General features: G+C 32.2%; 4 protein-coding genes across 4 annotated transcripts; 1 reads left to right on the top strand and 3 right to left on the bottom strand.

Annotated features, from left to right (window-relative positions):
• Positions 1-32: 32 nt before the first annotated feature.
• Positions 33-11653, bottom strand: LOC125059613 (translation initiation factor eIF-2B subunit delta). Its single transcript, XM_047664106.1, has 10 exons — positions 11325-11653; positions 10442-11125; positions 9934-10203; positions 8870-9000; positions 7916-8015; positions 6518-6697; positions 5725-5852; positions 3519-3696; positions 2612-2792; positions 33-288 (listed from the first exon to the last, which is right to left on the bottom strand). Exons 1-10 carry the CDS (start codon positions 11337-11339, stop codon positions 83-85), a joined length of 2073 nt encoding a protein of 690 aa, XP_047520062.1. The 5' UTR covers positions 11340-11653; the 3' UTR covers positions 33-82.
• A 330-nt stretch (positions 11654-11983) lies between these two features.
• LOC125059614 (N-acetylgalactosamine kinase) lies at positions 11984-13747 on the bottom strand. The gene has a single exon (XM_047664107.1). The coding sequence runs from the start codon at positions 13597-13599 to the stop codon at positions 12133-12135; it is 1467 nt and encodes a 488-aa protein (XP_047520063.1). The 5' UTR covers positions 13600-13747; the 3' UTR covers positions 11984-12132.
• A 1182-nt stretch (positions 13748-14929) lies between these two features.
• Positions 14930-20356, top strand: LOC125059493 (oocyte zinc finger protein XlCOF6.1-like). The gene is made up of 8 exons (XM_047663921.1): positions 14930-15218; positions 15334-15462; positions 16007-16158; positions 16811-16973; positions 17561-17785; positions 18488-18643; positions 18975-19092; positions 19758-20356. The coding sequence occupies exons 1-8, from the start codon at positions 15099-15101 to the stop codon at positions 19988-19990; spliced, it is 1296 nt and encodes a 431-aa protein (XP_047519877.1). The 5' UTR covers positions 14930-15098; the 3' UTR covers positions 19991-20356.
• A 1034-nt stretch (positions 20357-21390) lies between these two features.
• LOC125059494 (gastrula zinc finger protein XlCGF26.1-like) lies at positions 21391-23661 on the bottom strand. Its single transcript, XM_047663922.1, has 6 exons — positions 23497-23661; positions 23171-23438; positions 22895-22958; positions 22723-22816; positions 22091-22327; positions 21391-21880 (listed from the first exon to the last, which is right to left on the bottom strand). The coding sequence occupies exons 1-6, from the start codon at positions 23608-23610 to the stop codon at positions 21416-21418; spliced, it is 1242 nt and encodes a 413-aa protein (XP_047519878.1). The 5' UTR covers positions 23611-23661; the 3' UTR covers positions 21391-21415.
• Between the last annotated feature and the right edge of the window lie 994 nt (positions 23662-24655).

The raw sequence follows: 24655 nt of genomic DNA, 5'->3' as shown, positions 1-24655 counted from the left end.
AGATATAACAATTAATTATTAAAACTTCAAATTATAGTACATTTATTAGAAATTTAATTAAATTTATTTACATAACATAAAATTACATTCCATATTCAGAAGTTTTAAATCTAAGAATGACTGGTGCACTTGTACAAGGTAATATTGCCAATTCAGTGACCACTGCAGTAACGAGGCTAGCTGGAGTGACGTCATACGTCAAGTTCAGAAGATTTAAGTTGGGATTTGAACGCCAGTCCTTTAGAGGGGAGTTCTCGTCTGACTTGTCAATTAGTGCATCAGCGTCACCTGTGGTTATTAAAATAATTCAGCATAAAATCAAATTCTTTTTCATTATAACTTTAAAACATTTATATTAGACTTGCAACAAATATTCGGTTACTATTCGGTATTCGGTTACTATTCGGTATTCGGCCTATTCGGCTGCTTTTATTATATTCGGCCGAATACCAAATACTTAAATAATATATTTTGTCATAGAGAAATAATTCGTAAAACGAAAAATAAAATCGATTGATTACATATATATTCATATTTTCATTTCTGTTATAATCATTTTAGTAGTCATTGGTACATAAGACAGGTAGATAATCATCTTCTGAATTAGAAAAATGGAGCATTCTATGTATTTGAATTATTGTGGTAATCAAAATTTAGAAGGATAAGGTTCTCATTTTTTTTATAATTATTTATTAAGTAGTCATTGGTATATAAAACAGGTAAATAATTTAATCATTTTCTGTATTAAACAAGTTAAGAATTTTTCTATGCATTTGAATTATTTTCATAATGGTAGGGGAGCCCACGATGCTAAATGGGGATTTACTCGAGCGTCGTAGAGACCTATTGGGATGCAAAGCTTAGATAAAAAGAAGAAAAAAATGTTATATGATAAATTCCTTTTCATCGGTGGGGGAAGCGGCTATAGATAGTTAAATATGTAAAAAAAAACTGTTGCATGGACATCCTCGAGCGCGTCAGATATTGATAGCATCTATGCCCTACGTATTTTTAATAATGTACGTATGTTAATCTGATCGTTTGCATGATGCGGGTGGTTGTATTTAAGGGTTGAAAATTAAAAAAAAAAAAAATTTATCGAGCGCGTCAGATTTTCTAAGGGAGTGTTAAGTGCACCAAAAAAAAGCTCTCATTCACTAATCTGACGATTTCGATGGGACGCAAACCCACAGCCATTTTCTTAATTTGCAAAAAAAAATCGCAATTTTGAAATACTCAAGCGCGTCAGATTAAGATATATGTGGTTCATCTTTATGTTCTAAACGTACTGTCTCATAATCTGACGATTATCTAGAGGGATTCGCCTGATCTGACAAAAAAAAAATAGAAAAACGGTTCACCTAAAGGGCCATCCCTGCAACTTCCCGCTAATTCCATTCCTGGGCGCTTAAAATTGATATTTTAAGCTCGCTGAGTTCAAAGAAATAACATTTCTATGCATTTGAGCTCTCCCAGCTCGAAAGTCTGATAGAAGTTTCATAGAACACTATTTTTGGAATTTTCAAACCGCAATAACTTTTGAATGGATCAAGCAATTTTCACGCGGTTGGCGGCATTCGACGCAGTTTTATCATCCTCATAAGTAATTTTGCAATTTTAATTGATCGAGCCACAAATTTCGGAGTAATCCCGAAAAAACACTTTTTCGGGTTTCTTTCGTGTACGATATCTCTCGAACGAATCAACCGCTTTTGACCAGCTTGGTGGCGATCGACGTGGTTTTTCAAGCTCAAAGGCGGATTAGTTTTTGAAGTTGATCGATAAAGAAACCACTTTAAAAAAAAATATTTCTTATTTTTTTAAGATTTTTCAAAATTTCTCAAAATCTATCGGTCCGAATCGGTTCAAATTCACAGGAAATGTAATTTTGAGGGAAATATTTAGAACGCCGTTTAGTAGATTCCGATCGGTTTAAGGAAATGTAGGCATCACGCAGCTGCACGCATTTAACTTTATCGACGAATTTTTGTTATTTCGGCTTGCGGAAATCGTCAGATTATATATTTTTCATTATTCTTGAATTATTTCCTTCAAAATAAAAAAAAAATTAGCTACGCTCGAGAATGTCGAGATGACGTTTTTTTTTTACAACTTTGTTGCCCTCCCCTTTTTTTCCGTCACTCTCAAATTGTCAGATTAGTGGAATATACACTTTTTAGGATGTAATTAACTCACCCTACCTTAATCTGACGCGCTCGGGAATTTCTGATGGTCAATTTTTTTTTACTAAACTGATCCTGTCTCCTTCACGTGCGGCCTTATATATGGGCCTCATATTTTGTGGAGGTACTTAACCGGGTACAAGGTATCCCCCTATATATTAATCTGCCGCGCTTTAGTAAATCCCGAAATCCCCTCTTGGGCTCCCCTACCATAATCAAAATTTAGAAGGGGAAAGTTATAGTGCAGAAAGACTAACTTTTCTGCATTTTTACAAGTGCAAGTTTTTGGCGCTAAAATCCAGCCGAATACTTTTGCCTAATATTCGGTCAGAGGCCTCGCCGAATATTCGGTATACTGCCGAATATACTATTAGTTGCAAGTCTAATTTATATATAAGTATGTAAAAATAATAAATATGTCAACATACCAATTTCATTATCGACAAATGCGTCAGTTTGCACGCGATCTGAGAATTTGTGCGTCTCACATGCCACCAAAACGGGTACGTTGTGCGCACGCGCAACTAAAGCCACCTGAAGCGTGCCCACTGCACCAAGGACTGAACCGTTTACCAGCAATGCGTTAGCTCCTAAAAGGACTTTGTTAATCTGAAATTTTAAGTAATTGGTTCATTATCAATCATAGACCGACCTGTCATATTATTTGGTATCTTATCTTTGTCACTAAAGCCCTAGTTTGCTTCGAAGAGTTAATGAGATATAATATATCTCAAGTAATGGGCTCTTATCATATATTTTTATACAAAATAACAATGGTTTGCGTTTGAAAATTTAGTACTATTTTATAAACACAGACCCCAAAAGAATGTATTAAGACATTTGAATTGCCATAAACATCAAATTAATAAAAATTCAGGTCAATTATTTTAAATAACTCAAATTAATATGACAAAATAAATGTTACATTTTTGTTGTTGTTGTTACGAAAAGCAGAATTACTATTAAAATAATTATTAATAGTTTATTAAATATTGGCAAAAAACTAAATGCCATTTTTTTTTCATCTTTAATGGTCTATAACTTTTGCAATTTTTTATGTGCTAATACACGCTTTTAGCACATTTTTCTAGACGTCATTCCGGATCCAATGAGCTATCGCACATAATTTTAAGAGCAGTATCTCTATTTTGTTCCATTTTCAACTTGTCGACTAGACTAATAGTAATTATGTAGTTAATTTCTTGAATTTTTTTTTATATAATTTTGTTTCGTCTGTAAATTTTATTCACTTATTGTGCTCATGTCAATTGAGGGTCGCCTGTTAGGGCAGGAGTGTTTTTATAAATAAATAATTTCTTAAAAAATCCCACATACCGACTTCATAACATAGCTAAGCGCCGAGATATCGACATAAGTACAGGCCACACCCGCAGATACAAGTCGTCGAAGCATTTCTCGCGCTGAATGACTCACTCTATTCCCAACAATGACCGCACGATATTGCACCCCCGCTTCGTGACTTTCTCTTAGGATTCGTTCGATTAACGATGAACTAAAATATGTAAACAATATATAATATATCTAGTGACTTAAATCACTAAGCCCGAGTTTGAATCACTGTACAACAATGGAGTTATCCAGTGGCGTAACTATACTATCTGGGGCCCGTGGTAAATTCTTTTGATGGGGCCCTATCAGTAAATAAATAATAGTTTAAAAAAACTAAAAAACATGCTTTTAAAGCACATCAAACTAAAAAGTGAAAAATAATTCCTAATTTAGGCTGAAAATGGTAATGAACAAAAAATACTGGTATTATTGTGAAAAAGCGTGGGTTGCTCGAACAGAGCAGTAATAGTTTTTTTAAACTATTATTTATTTTTTAGTTAAATTTTTTTCATTTTTTTTTCGCATTATTGCATTGTCATCGATCTTTGACAGGTGCGCAAAGTTTGAATTAAATCTGTCCGTTAAAAGTGGGTCAAAATCGAATCCGAAGGAGTCGGTTACATACATACATACATACTGGTGAAGCTAATATAAAGCGTGTAAAATCGAAACGTTGTAGCCTGTAGGTATATGTTCGACTAATGGTCATAGGCCTCCTCTCTTATGCGAGAGGGAATGGTCTGTAGTCCCCACGCTAGCCCAATGCGTATTGGAGACGTCACATTCCGCCCGTGGCATTTTGCCAGCCCTGCCACCCTATTGTTACGCCACTGGAGTGCTCTATGTGCGATTAAAACTTGCTACGATGAAGGCAAACACTGAGGAATCATGTCTTAAAATCCAAAAATCTACGACAGGTGTCAAGCACAGAAAGCCGATCACATACTCTATAGTCTACATCATATTCATACATATTGATCAAATAGTGCAATCTGTGGCCAATACTGTATAGGGTTGTAGCGCCACTGTTTTTTTTTTAAATCGACATAAGTGTGCAGCCTAGCACACATATTACTGTCGTTTATATTATTATAGAATTTATTTTTATGTAATAGGAGGCAAACGGGCAGGAAGCTGATGTTAAGTGATACCGCCGCCCATGGACACTCACACTGCCAGAAGGCAAGTGCGTTGCCGGCTTTTCAAGAATTGGTACGCTTATCTTGAAGGACCCTAAGTCGAATTGGTTAGGAAATACTTCAATGGGCAGCTGGTTCCACATAGTGGTGGTGCGCGGCAAAAACTGCTTTGAAAAACGCTCAGTTATGGAACGACGTCGAGGTGATACGGATGGTATTTTGTATTTTGCCTTGACGTCCGATGATGAAACTCAGCTGCAGGTATTAGACCGAACAACTTCTCTGAACACTCTCCATGGCAAATGCTGTAGAAGATGCAGAGTGACCCCACAGCTATACGCAACGCCAAGAGATCAAGCCGCACGGAAAGTGACTAGTCGTCGACGATTCGAATCGCTCTTCGTTGAATACGGTCAAGTGGAAGGAGCTTGTACTGGGGAGCTCCCGCCCAGAGGTGAGAACAGAGGTAGTTGTCGAATACTTCGCTGGGAATCGAACTTCAGACCAATGGGGTGTACGAATTATGCGTAACATAACTACTATGGATAAAATATAAATAAAGTAATAATTGATATATTGAATTAAATACAGTAGAACTCCAATTATTCGAATTAATGGGGACCGGGACCCATTCGGATAGTCGGATTTAAAAAAAAAAATTGCCATTGGAGAGAATAAAAGCTACGTTTTGATATTGCACTATTTTTTTATTGAATTAAATGAAAGAAACATGAAATTTTCACATGTTTTAAATATAAATAAAATGTACTTATGTACAAGTTTAGAAATAAAAATCATTGTTTTTTAAACATCTCCGTCAATGTAAGCTGTTTTGCTAATAATAGCGCACTTCGGATAATCGGCGATTCGGATAGTCGGAGTTCGAATAATTGGAGTTCTACTGTAGTTTATTTGTACTCAATTGTATTTGTATGAAGAACCTTTTGTCAAACCCATTCAGAATACTGTTTTTATTTATTTAAAAAAAAATAATAACAATCCACACTCGCATTTTAAGTTAAAGTCATAAAAATATCGCACAATTAACTTACCACCCATAAGTGAGGATATTATCACCGTTCGATATTTTATTCCTCACAGCGATACTAATAGCTTCACCCGCCATATCGATTTGTTCACGGATATATCTGTCTATTTCCTCTTGGAGTTTCTTCTTTGCCTAAAATAAAATTTATATTTTCAGACCGCAACGTTATAACCAACATTTTGTGTATTAAGTGCGATATTAGAGCACCTCATAATAATACCTTTTCAGAATCCCTATTAAATGCGCCAAAGCTATACAGGGTCGCTTTTCGTTAGAGTATTTCTTTTTCACAGTGGGGTCCGAAGTAAACAAAAAGTTATGATTTGAGATTTTTTTTATATCGTATAACTTAATTCAATACACTCAATAAACAACTATTAATGGTAAGTCTAACGCAAGGACTCATCAGTACCAATCTAGTGGATATTATGAAAAAGATACAGGATGTAGATATTTTCTAGTTTTAATAAGAATTAGTAAAAAAAGTCAATTTTCATATAAAAACGCAAAATAAATTATAACTCTGCAGGGGTTGAGCTTAGAGACCTCCCGTAGAACAATTTTTTGCAGCTGATCACCTCATCTATCCCCTATTTGCGTTTGATCCACGACTTTTTGACCACCCTGTATATATATGTTTAACTTATTGCATATTATTTATAATGTTGCCACACTTTATTTTTCCTTACAGTGGAGTCTGTAAGCTCCACCGAACATTGCCTTTCTAATTATTCAAGATATTCTATTTTTACAATTCAATTGAAATTAAATAAATATAATATACATTATATACTTACATCAAACTCATCAACATTGTTCGGTAATTGGGTGAGTTGGTGTCTAAAGTGCTTGATAGCGTTAACTTGAGAGGCTGAAGGAGCTCTCATCTTCCATAGAAATGCTAAACTCGCTGCTAATTGAGCTTCTAAGCCTCGAGCGAACTCTGTCTTGGCTGGAAGGATGTAGTCACGGACCATCTGTTTATAGGAAAATTTAAATTAATAGACAACACACTATTTATTACAATATTATTACGTCAATATAGTGTGACAGTCACAATCATCTTATTACTGGATATGAAAAATTTACATTTTTTTTTTAAATGGCTCTGGCACGGTTTGTGCATTAGCCAGCGTCAAGTATAAGATTTTTTATAATTTGTGCTTTTTGTCTTAGAAATTCGACCATGTCCTCCATGTACGGTTTTAGGCACTCGCCCGGTACCGCACAACCCTCCCAAACCGAGAATAAATTTAAATTAAATTAAAACTTGCCCTCGAACCGGGAATCGAACCCGGTACCCCTCACCTAGCTGCCACTTAATAAGACCGCTAGGGGCCCCTAAAATTTACATTTATTGTGAATTCATTAAATGACGCGTAGAATATAACAATAACTGTCACGATTCTTTTACAGTACAGACTCTAGTATTTATCACACTCTATGGCTGTAATTTAGAATTTCTGACACCCATACGTCAAAAATGCTTTGTATTTTGACCAATCGGGAGTCATAAATCTCGTTTTTAAATCTTATCCTGGGGCCTCATAGCCTAGCGGTCTTATTAAGTGGCAGCTAGGTGAGGGGTACCGGGTTCGATTCCCGGTTCGAGGGCAAGTTTTAATTTAATTTAAATTTGTTCTCGGCCTTTGGGAGGGTTGTGCGGTACCCGGCGAGTGCCTAAACCGTACATGGAGGGCACGGTTGAATTTCTAAGGCAAGCAGTGAGTATGCTGCCTAAGAAAGGAGACTGTGAAGGTTTAGAACGTAGCAATACGTTCTAGGCCGAGGATGGCAAAATTACAAGTGCGAATTATAAAAATCTTATACTTGACGCTGGCTACTGCACAAACCGTGCCAAAGCCATAAAGAAAAATCTTATTATATAATTCAATACAATTTCAGTGGTTTCTATTAGAATAAATTTGCTAAGCACATATTACATTTGAGTAATATTTTTTTAATTTATTCTTTGAACTCTGAGGAAGGTATTTATGGAGAGAAGAATTGGAAAAATGGCTAAGTAAAAAAATATATTAAGAAGAAACGAAGTTAGTAACTAAACGGCAGATACTAGTAAATAAAATCGACATACATTGAATTGATTCAATCTAGTGAAATACAAAAATAACTTGTCATAATATTACATGTTTTTTTTTATTAACTTGAAACTAAAAATTTAAACTAAAACCTACCTTTTTAAGTGCGTCCAACAGTGCTATACACCTTGCATTGGATCCGGTCACAACACGCGATGCGAGCTGAACCCCCAATTTTATCACTGCCGGGTGTAAACTAAAAAATATAACATAATAATTAATAATAACATATTAATTTATAAAATAATAATTAAAAAAAAAACATTTATAAAAGAAATTTTAAGATGCGCGCGCACCGTGACACATAATTAACAGAATGAAGTTGCCCACGGAAGATGCTACGGCATTGGACATAATTTAAAAACAACATTCGCATAATAATAGAATTTATGTTTCACTTAATGTAAGAGAATAATAATATTTATTTATTTAATTTTTCAAATGTAAACTGAACTTTATTGCCTATAATGACTCCTTTTTCAGTCTTTGATTATTTAATTGTAATTAATTATTTGCATGCAATCAAAAACTATTATTAATAATGCCAAAGAAGTATAACTTCTTACGCGCATACATAAGTACACGCACCCTTTCTTTTTTTTTAAGATTCGCCAAAGTAGGGTTCTTCTAAATATCGAAAATGGTCAAGTTATGTTTTATCCCTTGCGACTAACACCAGGTCATGGAGCGGTTGGGGCCGCTAGTTAAAAGGCTAGGCTGTTAATTGAACGGCTTATTAAGCTGCGATATCTAATATATAAAATTCTCGTGTCGCGGTGTTTGTGGTTAAACTCCTCCGAAACGGCTCCACCGATTCTCATGAAATTTTGTGTGCATATTGGGCATGTCTGAGAATCGGACATCTATTTTCATCTCTCTAAATGTTAATGTCCACCCCTAATTTTTTTATTTATATTTTGATAAATTTTTATTGTTTTATTTTTTTATGATACAGCAAAAAAATACATACAACCCCTAATTTTCATCCCTCTACGATCAACCCCTATTTTTATTATAAATGATATACATGGCAAAACTCATAATACATACTTAGAATTGATAGCAACTTGTTTGAGAGCCTCCTTGTCATGTACAGTGTGAAGATGTTGAAACCAGTTGCATTTCTGTGTTGTTTGAGACTTTTTCGGCTTCTCCAATGTTTTTGGTTTCGGTGACTTTTCCTGTAAATTAATAATAATAAATTAAATATGATTATTCGTGGATTATCAATTACTAGACAGATTCCTCTAAATGAACTAAAATACCGCCAAATTATTTAAGTTTCAATAAATAATTATATACTATTTTAGTAATTTATTTTAATTTTTTATAATAGGGTATCTAATCCTAGTTTTTTATAAAATTTTTAAATTCATAATTTTAATTTACATTTAATTAAAATTAAAATTTCACTTAATAATTTTTTTTTTAATTTAATTTATTATTATTTATTTTTATTTTTTACTAATAAAATTTATTTAAATTTTTGTATAACCGCAACTGCTGGCACAAAATTTGTTATTTAAATATAAATATTACTAAATCTTAATTTCTTAAATTTTTAATTTTAATTACTATGAAATTATTTAAATTTAATAAAATTAACACTAAAATTTATATGTAAATTAAACTTAAAATAAATTTTTCAAATCATAAATTTTTATCTATTTTAAAAAAAAAATAGATATTAATAGATATTTATATATTTAAAATAATGTTTTTAAACGATTTATTTATAAACACAGTCAGTGTTTTAACTTTTTGTCTCCCATCAAATTGTGTTTCCACTGTGATGAAAAGAGATAGGTGAGTACTTTAAACCAAGCAATAACATTAATTTTTTCTTTAGTAATACGTCTAATTTCACAAATCTTTAAGTCATAAGTCCATTTTCACATATGGGTTCCAAAAATAATATTACCACTTCGAAATAATAATTGAAAGTTGTAAACAAATATTTTTACAATTTAATTTAATTTCACTAAAACAGATCAGTTTTTAGTATGATCTCAAAAAGTTTTAATTTTGTTATACATACATAAATTGTTCTATAAAAATATTCCCACAAAATTTATTCAAGAAGGAAAGTTCGTTACTTAACTTCTATAAATTACCTTTTTAATATCAACCTCTTTAGGTTTCTCTGGTTCTGCTTTAGGTTTATTAATTGGTTTCTGTTCTTTTTCCTGTGTTTGTGCTAATTTGGCCGCCCTCTGGGCCTCTTGTTTGGCTCTCCTCTCTGCCTTTAATTCAGCCTTACTTTTGCCCTCTCCTTCACCTTTTTTGTCATCCTTTCCTTTGATATCAGGTTTTTCTTCTATTTGAGGTTTCTTTTCTTTTAGTACTGGTGTGTTAATGTTACTTTCAACTTTCTCATTTCCAGACTGTAGTCAAAATTATAGAAAAACAATAATATTTTGTTAAGTGGCAATACTTGTCTTATAAATAAAGAAACTAGAAGATATATAGAATGTATGTTTACTATATATAGCATAGAAATGAGATAATCTGTTATAATAATTAAAATTTTGAGAAAAGTGCTCGGATACTGAACAAATTTTATCACTTTATTAATATGTAAATAAAGTATTAACAAATTCTATTTCTTTAATTGAGTATTACCTTTTGAACATTCATTGATTGGATGATGGCCGTGACATTCTCTACATCCTTTGCGACATTGACAATATCCTTTAATGTATTTACAACATCATTAACTGTCAAATTCTCACCAACAGGTACATTTCCTATGTCTTGATCATTTGGTGAGGCACTCTTTAACTTTGATTTTAATAAATTTAACAATTGAAGGGTGTCTTGCATACTCCCTATTTCAGCACGGTCAACTTCATCAATGCTACTTTTTCCAACTGTTTTCTCATGTTCAGTAGTATTTTCTATAGTTTTATTTGATACTTTGCTATCTACATGTACTTCTGTAGTTTTAGTATCAGATAGACCTTTCTTTTTGGCTTGCTTAGCTAGTTTTTTAGCTTCCCTTGCTGCTTTTACCTCATCACGAGCCTTTTGAATTGAGTCAACATCAGATTTAGTATCCATTTTTATGTTATTTCTATCCTCTTTACAGGATTGCACACAGTTATTTAGCTTTTCGAATAAAGTGTCACCTTTAAGTGATAAATTGTTTAAATTTAAGGATGATTTATTAATAGTACACCCCTGTTCAATCTCTGGTAAATTTGCCTTCTCAATATATTGTTCTGTTTTAGTTGGATTTTTTATGTTTTTTAATGTTTTGCGACGTAACCTTCTTCTTTGAGACGTTGTCAGTCTGTCTGAATGAACCTGTAAAAAATAAAAGCAAATATGGTTGTTTGTCCTTAATTATCCTAAAACAAATTTCCTTATATTTTCGAAGTCTTTTTTTTTAAGTCAAATATTGTTGAGACCTGCGACCTGATAGGACCTATTCAACAGGTAAGTTATGAAAATAATGATGCAATATTTGTAACCTTAAATGGACAAAAGCTACGGATAAACTTACCTCCATTGTATCCATAGCAAACTAATAAATAAAAAATCTGCTTTAAGTAATTTAAACTCATTATGGTATGTCATAAATATGGGAATAAAATAGTACTTACTGAGTTGGCAATTAAACCTTTTAATACCTATCCAAATGTACACAGGTTAGATGCAATTATATGTATAATATAAAAGTTTGCCTAATGTGGGTGCATTAGGTAAATTAAAAAACGTTTAAAAACGGCAAGAAATAAAAGTAAAGGTTGAAAGAGGGATATTTTATTTTTACTTCTTGCTATAGTTCTGTTTTTCTACTTTCTCGTACTAATGTTTTTTCTTGCTATCTGACAGTTGACATATTTATGGTTTGACATCTATCGAGTATCGACCCGGATGAATAAATCGAAATAAAGTAATGAATCAAAATATAAGTGTAAGTAATTGATTATAATATGTGTTAAGTACTTTTTTATTTTGTTTATAAATCATAAAGTATATTTTAATTAAATTGGGAAAATAATAATAATTGTTATATAAAATTCAATACTATAATATGTAGTAGGTTACTACTATTCTTGAGTATAAGTAGAGAAGTAATGAGTGGATAATGGATATTATTGTAATCGGGGTCGCTATTGGAAGTTACAGAGCGCTTCATTTCAAATTAAACCACAATAGTTATATATTAGAATTTAATTCAAATGCAAATTCATGACTACAGTATCGGCAGTACCTATGCCAGCGTTATAAAATATATAAACAATAAATATAACCACGCCAATAACGGCACTTAATTATAACAAGTACATGAATAAAATAAAAATTACTTAATATCTATTATCGTAAATGATAGCCCCGTAATTTGGCGTTGTTGCGAAAACGTAGGCATTGGCTTTGCTTTTTTCGATATCGCAATGTTTTACGTAAAACTCATCTTTTAGCATTTCAATGTATTCATTAACTTTGTCATTGGGACATAAAGCGACAACACAGCCTCCCCACCCCGCTCCTGTTAATCTACAATGTACATTCATTTTACGCGATATGTCTACGAGTCGATCTAAATTTTCATGTGAGCATTCGTAAAGATTTTTCAGGCTATCATGACTACTGCACATTAGCTTACCGAGCTTGACTATAGTAGTCTCAGTGGCATCTTTAGTTACGCCATTTGATCCATTAGTATGAGCAGTTTTTCCATTAACAGTGGTTTGCGTACACGTCTTGCGAAAATCTTCAACTCTCAAGGCTTCTTCGAAGACGTGAAGTGCTCTTTGTTTCAATTTAAATTCGTTTAAATGGCTCGTATTCGGTGTTAAATATAAATTATTCATTGTATTTTCATCAATATCTAATATACTACACACTTCAGTCTTAGTGTACATTTCTTTGGGTAAAAAGTCGTGCACTAAATCTACCATTTCAGTTAATGTTTTGCCCAAAATGTTCTGCGCTTGACATAGCGTTATGACCTTTTGATTTGCAGTGACGTCAGAGGAAGTTAAAAGGATTCGAGCAGCTAATCTACACTCTATAACTCTCCGATTATAGTCATTAGTGGCTGCTTTGTTGGCTTCAGCTAAGCTATGTGCAACGACAAAGGATGCTTCTTCTGGTAAAGCTACAGGTGTAGCTTTCAAAGGCTGCCATGTAATGTACTGAGCACTATATTTTTCTGCTAGAAATGCTATAGCTTGGTCCATACCACCTCCTTGCGTTCCAATATATCGTTCACTCTTTGCGCATAGAGTTGCTATTTCTATTTTATTTAAACTTGCTCCTTGCGCGTACAAAAACGCTAAACACGCTGCACTGACTAAAGCCGAAGAGCTGGACAATCCTGAAGCTGGAGGAATTATTCCGTCAACAAATAAACGTATTCCGTGAATCATTTCATTATTTATGAACTCCAAACCTCCCTTTATACCACAAAGGACATAATTATACCAAAATGGTTTTCCATTAGAATCCGGTTTAATATCGATGTCTTCAAACATGTTAATTTTTAGGTCAAACTTTTCATATTTACTATTTATGTTTCGTAGATACAGTTTTGAATCTTTTGTAAGATCGGCAGCAACTAAAATATCTTGTTCCAATGCCATGGGCAACACTGGATAGCCGCAGTAATCAATATGTTCACCAATAATATTAACTCGGCCTGGTATTCGAACAAAATATGTAGGTTTGCATCCAAATTCATCGTAAAAATGTTTAGTGAGAGCTTCAATTCTGTTATTACATGGAACGCCTTTTATTGGTACCGTGTCACTATTTCCATTTGTTGTGGTCATCTTTCGTATAATTCTAAAACACGGCTATTTACAAGCGTTACTTTGTAACCACTGGCAGGATAGTGTACGTCCCCACGTATTCAGTTGTTATCAGAATGGATTGTTATCAACTTCAATAAAATAGTTAATATTTACAAACACTCCACCGTTCGGTGTTTTATATGGATTATATATACATTTTAAGCACTTGTATTAAGCTTAAAAAGCTTCGGGATGTCTTCGTACCTTAAAGTTCAAAATAAAAACTATGTAAAGGAACGTCGTGCATGAATAATAATGCCACCACGACTGATGTGAATAATTGTGAAGCATTGAAATGACGCATACAGCCAATGTTATGGGGAAGTAGCGTTTTATCAATTTCACCTTTATGTTTAAGCACTAAGAGTTATAATTATATGTCAGAAAAGTATAACAGTTGTTAGCAGACGAAGCAAACACATGAATATAAGTTCTATGCTAAGTTCATAATAAATATAGGTAGGTGGCGCATTTTTAAACTGGCCTAACAAGTTTTTTTGCTAAAATGTAAAACTGGCGCTTTATTAATAAGATTAGAAAAGCCTTGGTCTATATACTAACAAACTTACATAATATTGTATTAATTTAACCTTATTGAAATGCTCTTAATAAAAGTTATCAATTATCCTATAGCCACTTATCCTTAGCCCTAATATGCCCATTGATACCTAGTTATATTATCAATATCTTATCACTTAATTGCAGTTTATTGTCACCAAGACTTGTTGTTAACCTAAGTTACTTGAATAGAACATTATTAAATTTCATATTTAGAATTTAAACCATAGCTGTTCATAGTCGAACTTTTATAGATATTATAAGTATTTAAAAAAATCTTATTCATATATATTTTATTTTAAGCTTATGTGTATGTTTTTAAGGAATACTTATTACTTTTTAAAACAAAAACAAAACAAGGTGGACTGAACTGAAAATGAGTTTGTGAATGTTCAATGAATGATATTTAAATATTTATTTACTGCCATAATATTAAAAAAAAATGTAAAAACCATACCATTATACCATTAAATTGAATGAATAATATAATAATAATTATTAATATTAATTAATAATTGAATAATATACTAATTATTAAATATTATTAACGTTAAAAATTTAATATTTAAAAAAATAAAGAAAGCCAAAGAAGTATATCTTCTTACGCGCGTACATAAGTGCACGGGTCACGGACCCTTTTTTTATATAGGTACTCTGTGATATGTACTTTTTTTTAATATTATGGCAATAGTTTTAACTTTTGATATATACTTCATAGGGTCATTGTTCATTCTGTTTGACGTTTAATTTCTTGATAATATGTCAAGTGTCAACGTCGAAAGGGAATAGAAGAAAAGTAAAAAATCAAAATCATCAAGGAAAACAAAAACAAATTGACTACAATAGTTTTTGTGACTATCTTAAGACTTAATCCCTATTTATTTATAATAATTGTTAAAATGTTTTGAAACTGCATAAAAATGTCGCATATGCTAGATTTTAAGAAAATATGTCGGGCTTGTTTATCTGACGCTGGTCCATTAAGCGATATATTTACTGTTTCTACATCAGGAATATTTAAATATTGCACATCTGTTGAGGTAAATGTAAAATATGATTTATAGAATTATTAAGATTGTTATATAAAAAAATTAGATAATTGGTTTTAGGTCTAATGAATAACTATTGAGTAAATTATTTTTGATTGGTTTCCAGATTTCTGATAGTGATTGTATGCCTAAGTTAATCTGTCAAAAGTGTCTAGATCTTCTAAACAAGCTCTATAACTTCAAGCAAGTGGTTGTGAGATCAAATGTAATATTGAAACAACAATGGAAGTTACAGGTAAAAGAGTTATTAAAAGTCGGATACCATTACTCCAATAAATCTTTAACTCACCTTTACATATATTACTCTCCAATTATGTAGTGTTTTAATGAAACTTTATATTGTATATAAACATGAATTTATTACATTTATTTGACAAACTAAAGCCCTATCTTGTTTGCATGGCTAGACATTTATTTTCTCAGGGATACTATAGTGAAATTTTTTTTTCTATTAGTCCAGTAATTTGTGACAAAAATACAGTAAGTAAGTCTTCTCTGTTAATAATGTAAAAATAAATATTATTTTTTATAATATTATTATGCTTAATCTTGATGATATTGTCTGATGACAATGGATTTGACTGTAGTTTGTTTATTTTGTCTCAGTGGTTTAACTGCTAAGCAAGTTTTAATAGTATGTACCTACTTGAAAATCAAATTTAAAATAAGCAAAAATATTAAAATATAGATAGTATTTAAAAAAAATTACTTGTGATGATAAAAAAATTAATACCAGGAATTCATAAACATGTCATGAATCATTTTCTTGTGAATTTCAGGTCAAACCCGAATCTCACCTTACAGAGAACAATGAAAACAGTTTCTTAGATGTGAATATTACAGAAACAAGTGATGATGTATTAGAAAATACAACAGAAAATATGACACAAAATAGTAGTGACAAACCATATGACCCAGCTAGTCTAATAAGGTATACTGCCTTCAGATTATGTGTAGTAGTAATTCGCATTTAAATCATTAAATTTAAAGATTCACTTTTAAAGAACAAAGTACAATTTCAAATGTAACTTTTCTATCACTTAACATCAGGTGAGCCTCCTGCCTGTTTGCCCCCTATTCTATAAAAAAAAAAATCTAATTTCTAGAATTACTCCTATGGATCAATCTTGGCACAAAATGTTTTTGTCTTAGGGGATAGTTTTCAGCATATTATCTCAGAGATGATGGTTAAAACTTGTGCCAACTACTTACATCTTGCTGCCTTGTAGTTAAAAACTACAAAAATTATGAATTAATAAATTGTGCAGAAAGAGAACCGTCATGGGATTTGAAGTTGCTGCAGTGCTCAGTTATCTTTTTTGTGACATCTTTATAAATTGACAGTAATTGTCTTCATACTTATTATGAAAAAGTCAAAAGTATATAATTTTTTTTTTATTAATTTTATTACAGAGGCATTATACATTGTCTGCACGGGTCTAAAATATTTTTTTTTATTAAATGCTACTTCTTTTTTAAACTGTTTGCAATGCAAATGACTTAATTTATTTTGTTTGTTTCCTATGACTTATTTTATTATTTTGGTCAAATAATTAATAAAATAAAACAACTTTATTTTACAGTCAAATACTCGCCCGTCGCAGGCGAAGGGGTCCAGGGCGACCGCCAAAAGAACCGGGTGTGGCCCAACGCCGCTCCGAGCGTATGAAGTGCGTCAAGTGTGGCAAAAGTTTCCAAAAGTATGAAAACTTTGAGGCACACATGAGAGGACATTTCGGAAAACAGGTATAACATTTTTCAGTTGTTTTAGTATCTGTCGGCTGTGTGTATTAACATTCTAAATAGATATTTTGTATTCAAATATGATTTATCTCTATGTGTATAAATAAATTTATAAACTCAAAACATGTATTAAGTGCGCTGTAGCTAAGTTCTTAGACTTGTGCTAAATGGCCTAGACCAACCCCGGGGGGCTCTTAGACACTTTAGTGGGCTAATTTTTTCTGCTGTAATGGACTCTGTTCCTTCTAATTCTTTTTAAACTAATGACTATATGCTATAAGTTACAACCTAGATATTTCTATTTTGAGCTAGTGTTTTATTTTATTATTCGCCTTTGCCAGGCTTAACTATAGACCATCTCGTCTTGTCTACATATATTTTTTATCTAAAAAAAATCATAATTAGGCACACAACTAGACATGTATATATAAAGCACATCACATCTTGGATATTAACTATTTTCAGTGACAAAAAAATGGCGGTCCGAGTCGTTTGTCTATTGTTTATTTGTGGAATTTACTGAAGATCGATAGACTAAATACTTTAAACGACTGGAAAGGGAATAATAATAAAGAATTTTCATCTTCCAGCCAGATATAAAATGCAAGCATTGTGACAAGACGTTTCTCTCACTACGAAGTCTGAGTAGCCATATTCGCATTCACAGCGCAGTACGAAAATACCAATGCCTATCTTGCGGCAAGAGTTTTGCATATCTCAATGTTTTGAAGAACCACGAACTAATACATGCAGGTGTTAAGAAACACGAGTGCCATATGTGCGATGCTAAGTTTGTGCAGGCGTATAACTTAAAGGTACTCTAATCAAATATGTGATTATATGTTAATAACATAAAAAAAGTATAAAGATTAAAATTTAAAAAAAAAACGTGTGGCACTCGGGGACTGTCGCGGTAAAGCTATTGCATAGCATTTTTTTTATCAACTTATGCGATTTTTTTGCATGCAGTATTTTTTTTTCTTGAATATTAATTCAAGTTTTTTCAACCAGACTCAAACTAACATTCCTATAGTCTGTCTCACTCTAACGCGTACCGGCTGCACCGGCCGCGCTTACGCTACGTCACCGATTTCGTCAGAGAGATGTGAATACGCGGTATGCGTTCTGTGCCACTCTAACGGACCTGCGCTACGTCACCGATCACGTCAGGCCGATGTGAGACACAGTATGCGTTCTGTCCCGCTCTTACGCGTATTAGCCGCCCGAATATTACGTCATTGTATTTATTTATTTTCGTTACAGAATTTCTTGATTCGGTCGCCGCGCTTAAAGCCCGCGATAAAATCTATGCAATAGCTTAAAAAAATCACTAACATTTTGCCTCATTTTAAAAAGGTTTAACTTGAAAGTTTTGACAGAAAGCGACGAAGCTACAAAGGAATTTTCCTTCTTAGGGGGGGATTAAATGTTTTTATGTTGTATTTGAGTAAAAAATAATCCAAATTGTAACCCTATTTCTATAAAACCAAGCCATTTACATACATTTCCTCATATAGATGCACATAGACACACATAACAACGAGAAAAAGTACAGTTGTGGTGAATGTGGGAAGCAGTTTGCTCAGCCCGGGAACCTTAAGACCCACCTTGTGAGACATTCCGGGATCAAGAATTACGCCTGTTCCGCTTGTGATATGAGATTTTATATTAAGGTAATTTATACTTACATTTTAACACTGATATTGCTGATATATATTAGGGAGCGGTCAAGTATTACGTAACGAATTTTGGAGGGGGGGGGGTCTTTATGTAAAACGTTACGATGCGGGGCGGGGATTGAATTACGCGTTATTGTTAATATTATTTTCGACATTCCAGTACTTTACACCACATAATGGTAACTTTTAGGTATAAAGAGTCAGTACTGTACTTGGGTACAGAAAAACGGGTGTTACGGCGCGTTACACGGGGGGGGGGGAATAATCTTCAAAAATTGCGTGACGTAATACTTGAACGCTCCCTTAACAGTATATTAAATTTCAGGCAGATTTAGTTAAACACATGCGGTCACATTCCGCTGAGAAGCCGTTCTCTTGTCACATGTGCGATAAGACGTTTAAAAGTAGAAGTTTTCTGTCAATACATATGAGGACTCATACAGGTATCTTTTTCCTATTATTTGAATTACGAACGTCATATTGTAAATGACGTTACACAGAATATCAAAGTTCAATTGGATTTGTATTCTGTTTTAATATTTATTTTTAAAAATTACAAATCGAATTGATAGCCACCTCTTTAGCAATGCAATTTCTATAGTCTATGGTATTTTTTTCTTATCTGTGGCCACTTTCGCTTTGCGTTTACATTCCTATACTTTTATTACATTTCACTAATTATTAGGTTCATAAAAATCTGGCCATGTGCTGAGAGTAGTATATTTAATACCTAGTTGTAGACAAATTCAACAGTGTTGGCCTAGTGGCTTCTCAGTGCGACTTTCATCCCTGGGGTCGTAGGTTCGATCCCCGGCAGTGCCCCAATGGATTTTCTTTCTATGTAACACTGGCTCGTACGGTTAAGGGAAAACATCGTGAGGAAACCATTTTATTTTTTATTCTTAGACTCTTATGTCATTTAACTGGTATAATCTAATGAAGTAAGGACTTATTTAATAAAAACAACAATTTTTACCATCTAAAACTGTGGCACATAATATTTTAATGAACATTGATGAAATGAAACATTTTTCGTTTCCTATAATGTTTGGTTCTCTGGACATACGAGGTTATCACGATATGACATTGTAAAATATTAAAATTTTAGGTGAACGTCCGTACGCCTGCGATATATGCCCTAAAAAGTTCATGGCACGAAAAGACTTACGCAATCACAGAATGATCCATACCGGCGAGAAACCCCACAAATGTCAACTATGCAATCAGGCGTTCATACAAAAATGTGCGTTGAACCGGCATATGAAGGGACATAGTAAACCTGATTTGATCAGGGAGATACCGATCGTCAGTTCACCGCAAATGGGTTATCCATATTTGTGATTACATTGATAAAAAAAATATATATATTTGTTTTAAATCAAAAAGTATTATCATTTCTACGACAAACAAACCTCCAGTTTTCAAAATGTATGACAAAAATGAAAGTTGAAAGTCGAATTTTTTATGTAACTTTTATTGTGGTTAAAAACAAAGAAAAATTGGTTGGGACGGTATTTCCGATTTTCCTTTATGGCGCTGGATCCTGGATAGTCTGAAATATCTGAAAGAAGGAAAATAGATTCTTTGGAAATGTGCTATAGCGATAGCTAAAGATACAAACATGTCCATATTAAGACGGTTACAGTTAATAAATTATCTATCAACACCAACAGATCCTGAGTTTTTTTGACATGCAACACAGATCCAGAAAAAAAAAGAAAGGTTATCGTGACTGGCAGAGTGGAGGGCACCAGATTTGAGGTCGATCCCATATTCGCTGGACCGATCAAGTAAAAAACCTTACAGGTTTTATCACGCATGCGCAGAAGCTTGCCAAAGACAGGGTAGAGTGGAGAAAGTTGTGCGTCTAATACGACCTTCAGAAATGAAGAGCGCGTCTGAAGAGATTGTGGTAATAATATATATGAAGCGTGTTGTTGTATATTAAGGTGTAAATTTTGTAAATGATATGATTAAATGAGTCAAATCAATATGCATTATTTTTTGGTTAATTTATCCCATTATTTCACTATACGCACAACGGACCTAATAAGCGTCTAAGTAACCAAACCCCTTATTTCACAAATAACTCGAATTGCTATTACATATTTGGTCTTTATAACATATATTTTACAAATGTATAAAGGAGATAAAACATTTGGAGGATATTATTGCAAAAAAATTATGGTGTATCACCATAAATTTCCAAATTATTTGAGGTCAAAACTTGACCTCTTATTTGTGTATTCTGATAATTTATGTATTATCATGGTCTTGATTAGTGTTCTGTAGCATACACAGAACGCTTTATGTAAGTACCCTTATGATTAGTACTAAGAAATGCTTTACGATGTTTTCCTACGGCGTACAAGTTTTAAAATTACGTCCATAAAAAAAACTACCTATAGTAATTTGTATATTGATTAGCAATTCTGAGCAAGGCATTATAATAAATGATCAAATGCAGTGTTTTATTAATTTAAAAAAAAATCAGACAGCGAAAAACATGTGTATGAATTTTAATTAACATAAAAAAACGAAAACATTTTATACAATATTTCAACTCATATATTAATCTCTATTGACTAAGTTATAGTAGTTCATCTGCCTCTATCCTGCTTGATGATTCAAAGAAAGGGTATTAAGGGTTGTAGTTGCTTATTATTGTTCTGGGTATAGTACTCTTGTCTTTGGTTAAATATTTTCATGTTATATGAATTAAATAGCGCCAAAATATAAACCATTTAGGAACTATAGACCATCTTCTCAAACAGGCTGTACTTTATTATGTATCTTCATATGCCTCTTTACACTACCCTTTTGTGTAAAGCTCTGTTCACAAATCGTACATTTGTGTTTTCTCTCCCCTGTATGTATCATGTGATGGTCATTCAAGCGACGTTTAGATACAAAATTCTTTGAGCAGTACAAACAGCTGAACGGTCTCTCTCCGGAGTGCAATCTCTGATGTTCTATATAATACGAGCGTGTTGAAAATGACTTATTACAAAGAGTACATTTGTGCAATTTCTTTCCTTCGTGGGTTAATAAATGCTTGATTAAGTTATCTCTGTATTTGTAGGAGAAATTGCAATAATGACAAATGTATTGTTTGCCAGTGTGTGATCGATAGAAATGGCCTTGTAGTGCTACTTTAGATTTAAACTGTTTGTTGCATTGTTCACAGTTATAAGTGTAATCTTTATTATCAATATGTCGGTCAATGTGAAGCTAAAACAAATAATTTTAAAATTGAAATTGCTTTTTTTTTCAAATCTCTTCAACTTTTTTTTATAAAAAAATATTGTTTAAGTATTTGTTTCAGATATCTTATTTTGTATGTATAACTTCCATTGAAATTGTTTCAGTAGTTTTCGTCTTAAGTTTAGTTAACTTTAAATTTACTTTTATTAATTTATAACAATATTAATATACATATACCTTTAAATTTCCTCTGGAATTGCTAATTTTACCACAGACATCACAAATGTACTTGTTGGTTTCACTATGTTTTGTCTTCATGTGTAAGTGTAGTGTTTTAACAGTTTTGAACACTTTTCCACATTTCTTGCACTTTGTGTCTTTGAAAGTCCACTGTGAGTGCTTCAATTTGTTATGTTGATAAAATGCAGGCTGTGATTTAAATGATTTATTACAGGGAATGCATAATCTGTTCTCCTGAAACAATATTTAATTTCTCCTTAAATTTAAAACTGCAACACTAAGTTTTTGAAATCTAAAATTATTTCTTGTAAATAAACTCAGTATATTTCTTCATATACTATAAAAACCCACGGACTAAGCTTGTGTAATAAAATTGGAGTTAGCACAAATGTGGTCCCCTTTTTTTAGATTGTTCCTGATAAGTTGTGTTTGGAAGTAATTCTGGATTACATTAGACCTGATTTGGTCACACAATTTTAAAAACAAAAATATTGGAAAATTGTATGTGTGTATATGTCACATTTATATATTAAAACAGACTTAGTGATTGACAGACAAAACATTCAATAGATATTGAGTCTTGTATGTTTATGAATAAAAAGAATTGAGTTCAAATATTTATTACTTACATGAATCTTTTTGTGATTATTGAAGGTCTTCCTGTTCGTATAAACCTTTTTGCACACATCACAGAAAAAATCCATTTTCTTTGTACTGTGAATCCTAAAAATAATTAAAAAGCATTACTTTATTATGAAACTTATGTGTAAGGATATCAAAGGCTTTACTAGGTAATACTTCTCTGTATGTGGCATGTCATTTTTAAAATTTTGCTTTTCCGTAGCATCAATACTATAAGTGCCTTCTGAAACATTAACATAAGAATTGTCAACTGACAATATTTAGTCAATATTAAATTATTATTATTAATTAATAATATTCTAATGTTTTCTTTAGAATTCCACTACCTTAATGACTAAAACATATTTTAAGTATGCTCTGATAGACTGTGTTTTGTATGTTTTTTTAATATACACATAATTTGACAAAAATAATTGCCCAAAATAATCCACTTACCAATTTCTTCAAAACTGGGTTCCAGCTTTATCTCGCTTTGAATTACATGCTTTGATCCACCAATACTCAATGTTGAAATATCATCTGAATTTTTTTTCTCTCTGGTTTTGTAAAATATTGAACATTCGGTTTCTTTCTTAATATGACACTTTAAATTTAACAAATATTGCTGTGTATCGATACATTTTTGTTTGAATGCGGCAAATTTTGATAACAAATCGTAGCACGAAGAGCATAACATTTTTGGTAAATCTTCAGTTTCTAAAATCTAAACACAATATATTATAATACAATAAAATTACGCTTTGTTTATTATTTCATTTTACCTGGATTGAAGTGCAAAACCAATAAGTATAAGCTGAAACATCTTTAAACAAGATAATTTTATTTGAGCCATCAATTGTTAGTAGGCAAGCGCGACATAATTCATTAAAATCCATTTCATTCCTAATAGCTTTAAGCTTATTGTAACTTCAAATTCTTTATTCTGTAGCTACTAGTTTATAGCTACGGCGGAGTGCGGACGGCCTATGGGCTACGAATAATGTTTACTTTTTGTTTTGAGAATGAGAATTTGTTAATTTGACGTTGACAGTTGAAAGGTACTATATCATATGGTAAACATATACCAAAAATTTACCACTCATACTTGACAAGTCCAAGATTTTTTTTGGAGTTGCATCTCGCTGTTGAACTGAAGTTCCTAGAAGAAACATTTTAGTCTGTATTCTAAAAAATTATGTACCCACAGCGTTAATACGAGAGCATTAAAATGTTTTAACGTCCAAATTATATTGTTGAGTTGTTGACAATAGCAGTACGACGTTATTTGACGAGTAGCTCACACTCGTGTCTCTACTCTCTATAAACCGGTTTGTGTTAATAGAATTGTTGCAATGTCATGGCCAACAACCCTAGTTGGTGTAAATATTAATTTTTATAGGCACATTAGGTTTAAACATTAATAAAATAACTATTAACGAAATATAAAATTTATTGTAAAAATTAAAATCTCATGTTTTAGATCTCTATGCTACAGAATACAATACAAATACCATGAAATAAATCACAATGTAATAACCACCACCTAATGGCATTAACTAATATTATAGTATTTAAATAAAGAGATGGAATGCAAAATCATAACAAAGGTATAACTTTGTAAAAAAAATATTAATTGATATCTTTTAAAAATATTATCTCTCTGGCAACCCTAGATAAAAAGTCACTGGTCGCTAGAATTAATTTAACTCCAATATATAATCTCTGCACCATATAGAAAAGTTAACAGTCTTCTACAATTCTTAAATCCCAATACTTTAGTACATAACACAATAATATAAAAAAATCTGTTTGAAAAATATCATCACAATGCTTATAATATAATGAAAGCAATCAACTTGTTTTTTGAAAGATACAGTACAATATGAAGAAATATCAGTAGATTACAACTTTTTACAGGACATTCTCTACAAAAATCACTAT

This window comes from Pieris napi, chromosome 20 (genome assembly GCF_905475465.1).
Source record: "Pieris napi chromosome 20, ilPieNapi1.2, whole genome shotgun sequence".
NCBI classification, from domain to species: Eukaryota; Metazoa; Arthropoda; class Insecta; order Lepidoptera; family Pieridae; genus Pieris; species Pieris napi.
Note: the sequence above shows the minus strand (reverse complement) of the source record. Positions and strands in the feature narration are given on the sequence as shown.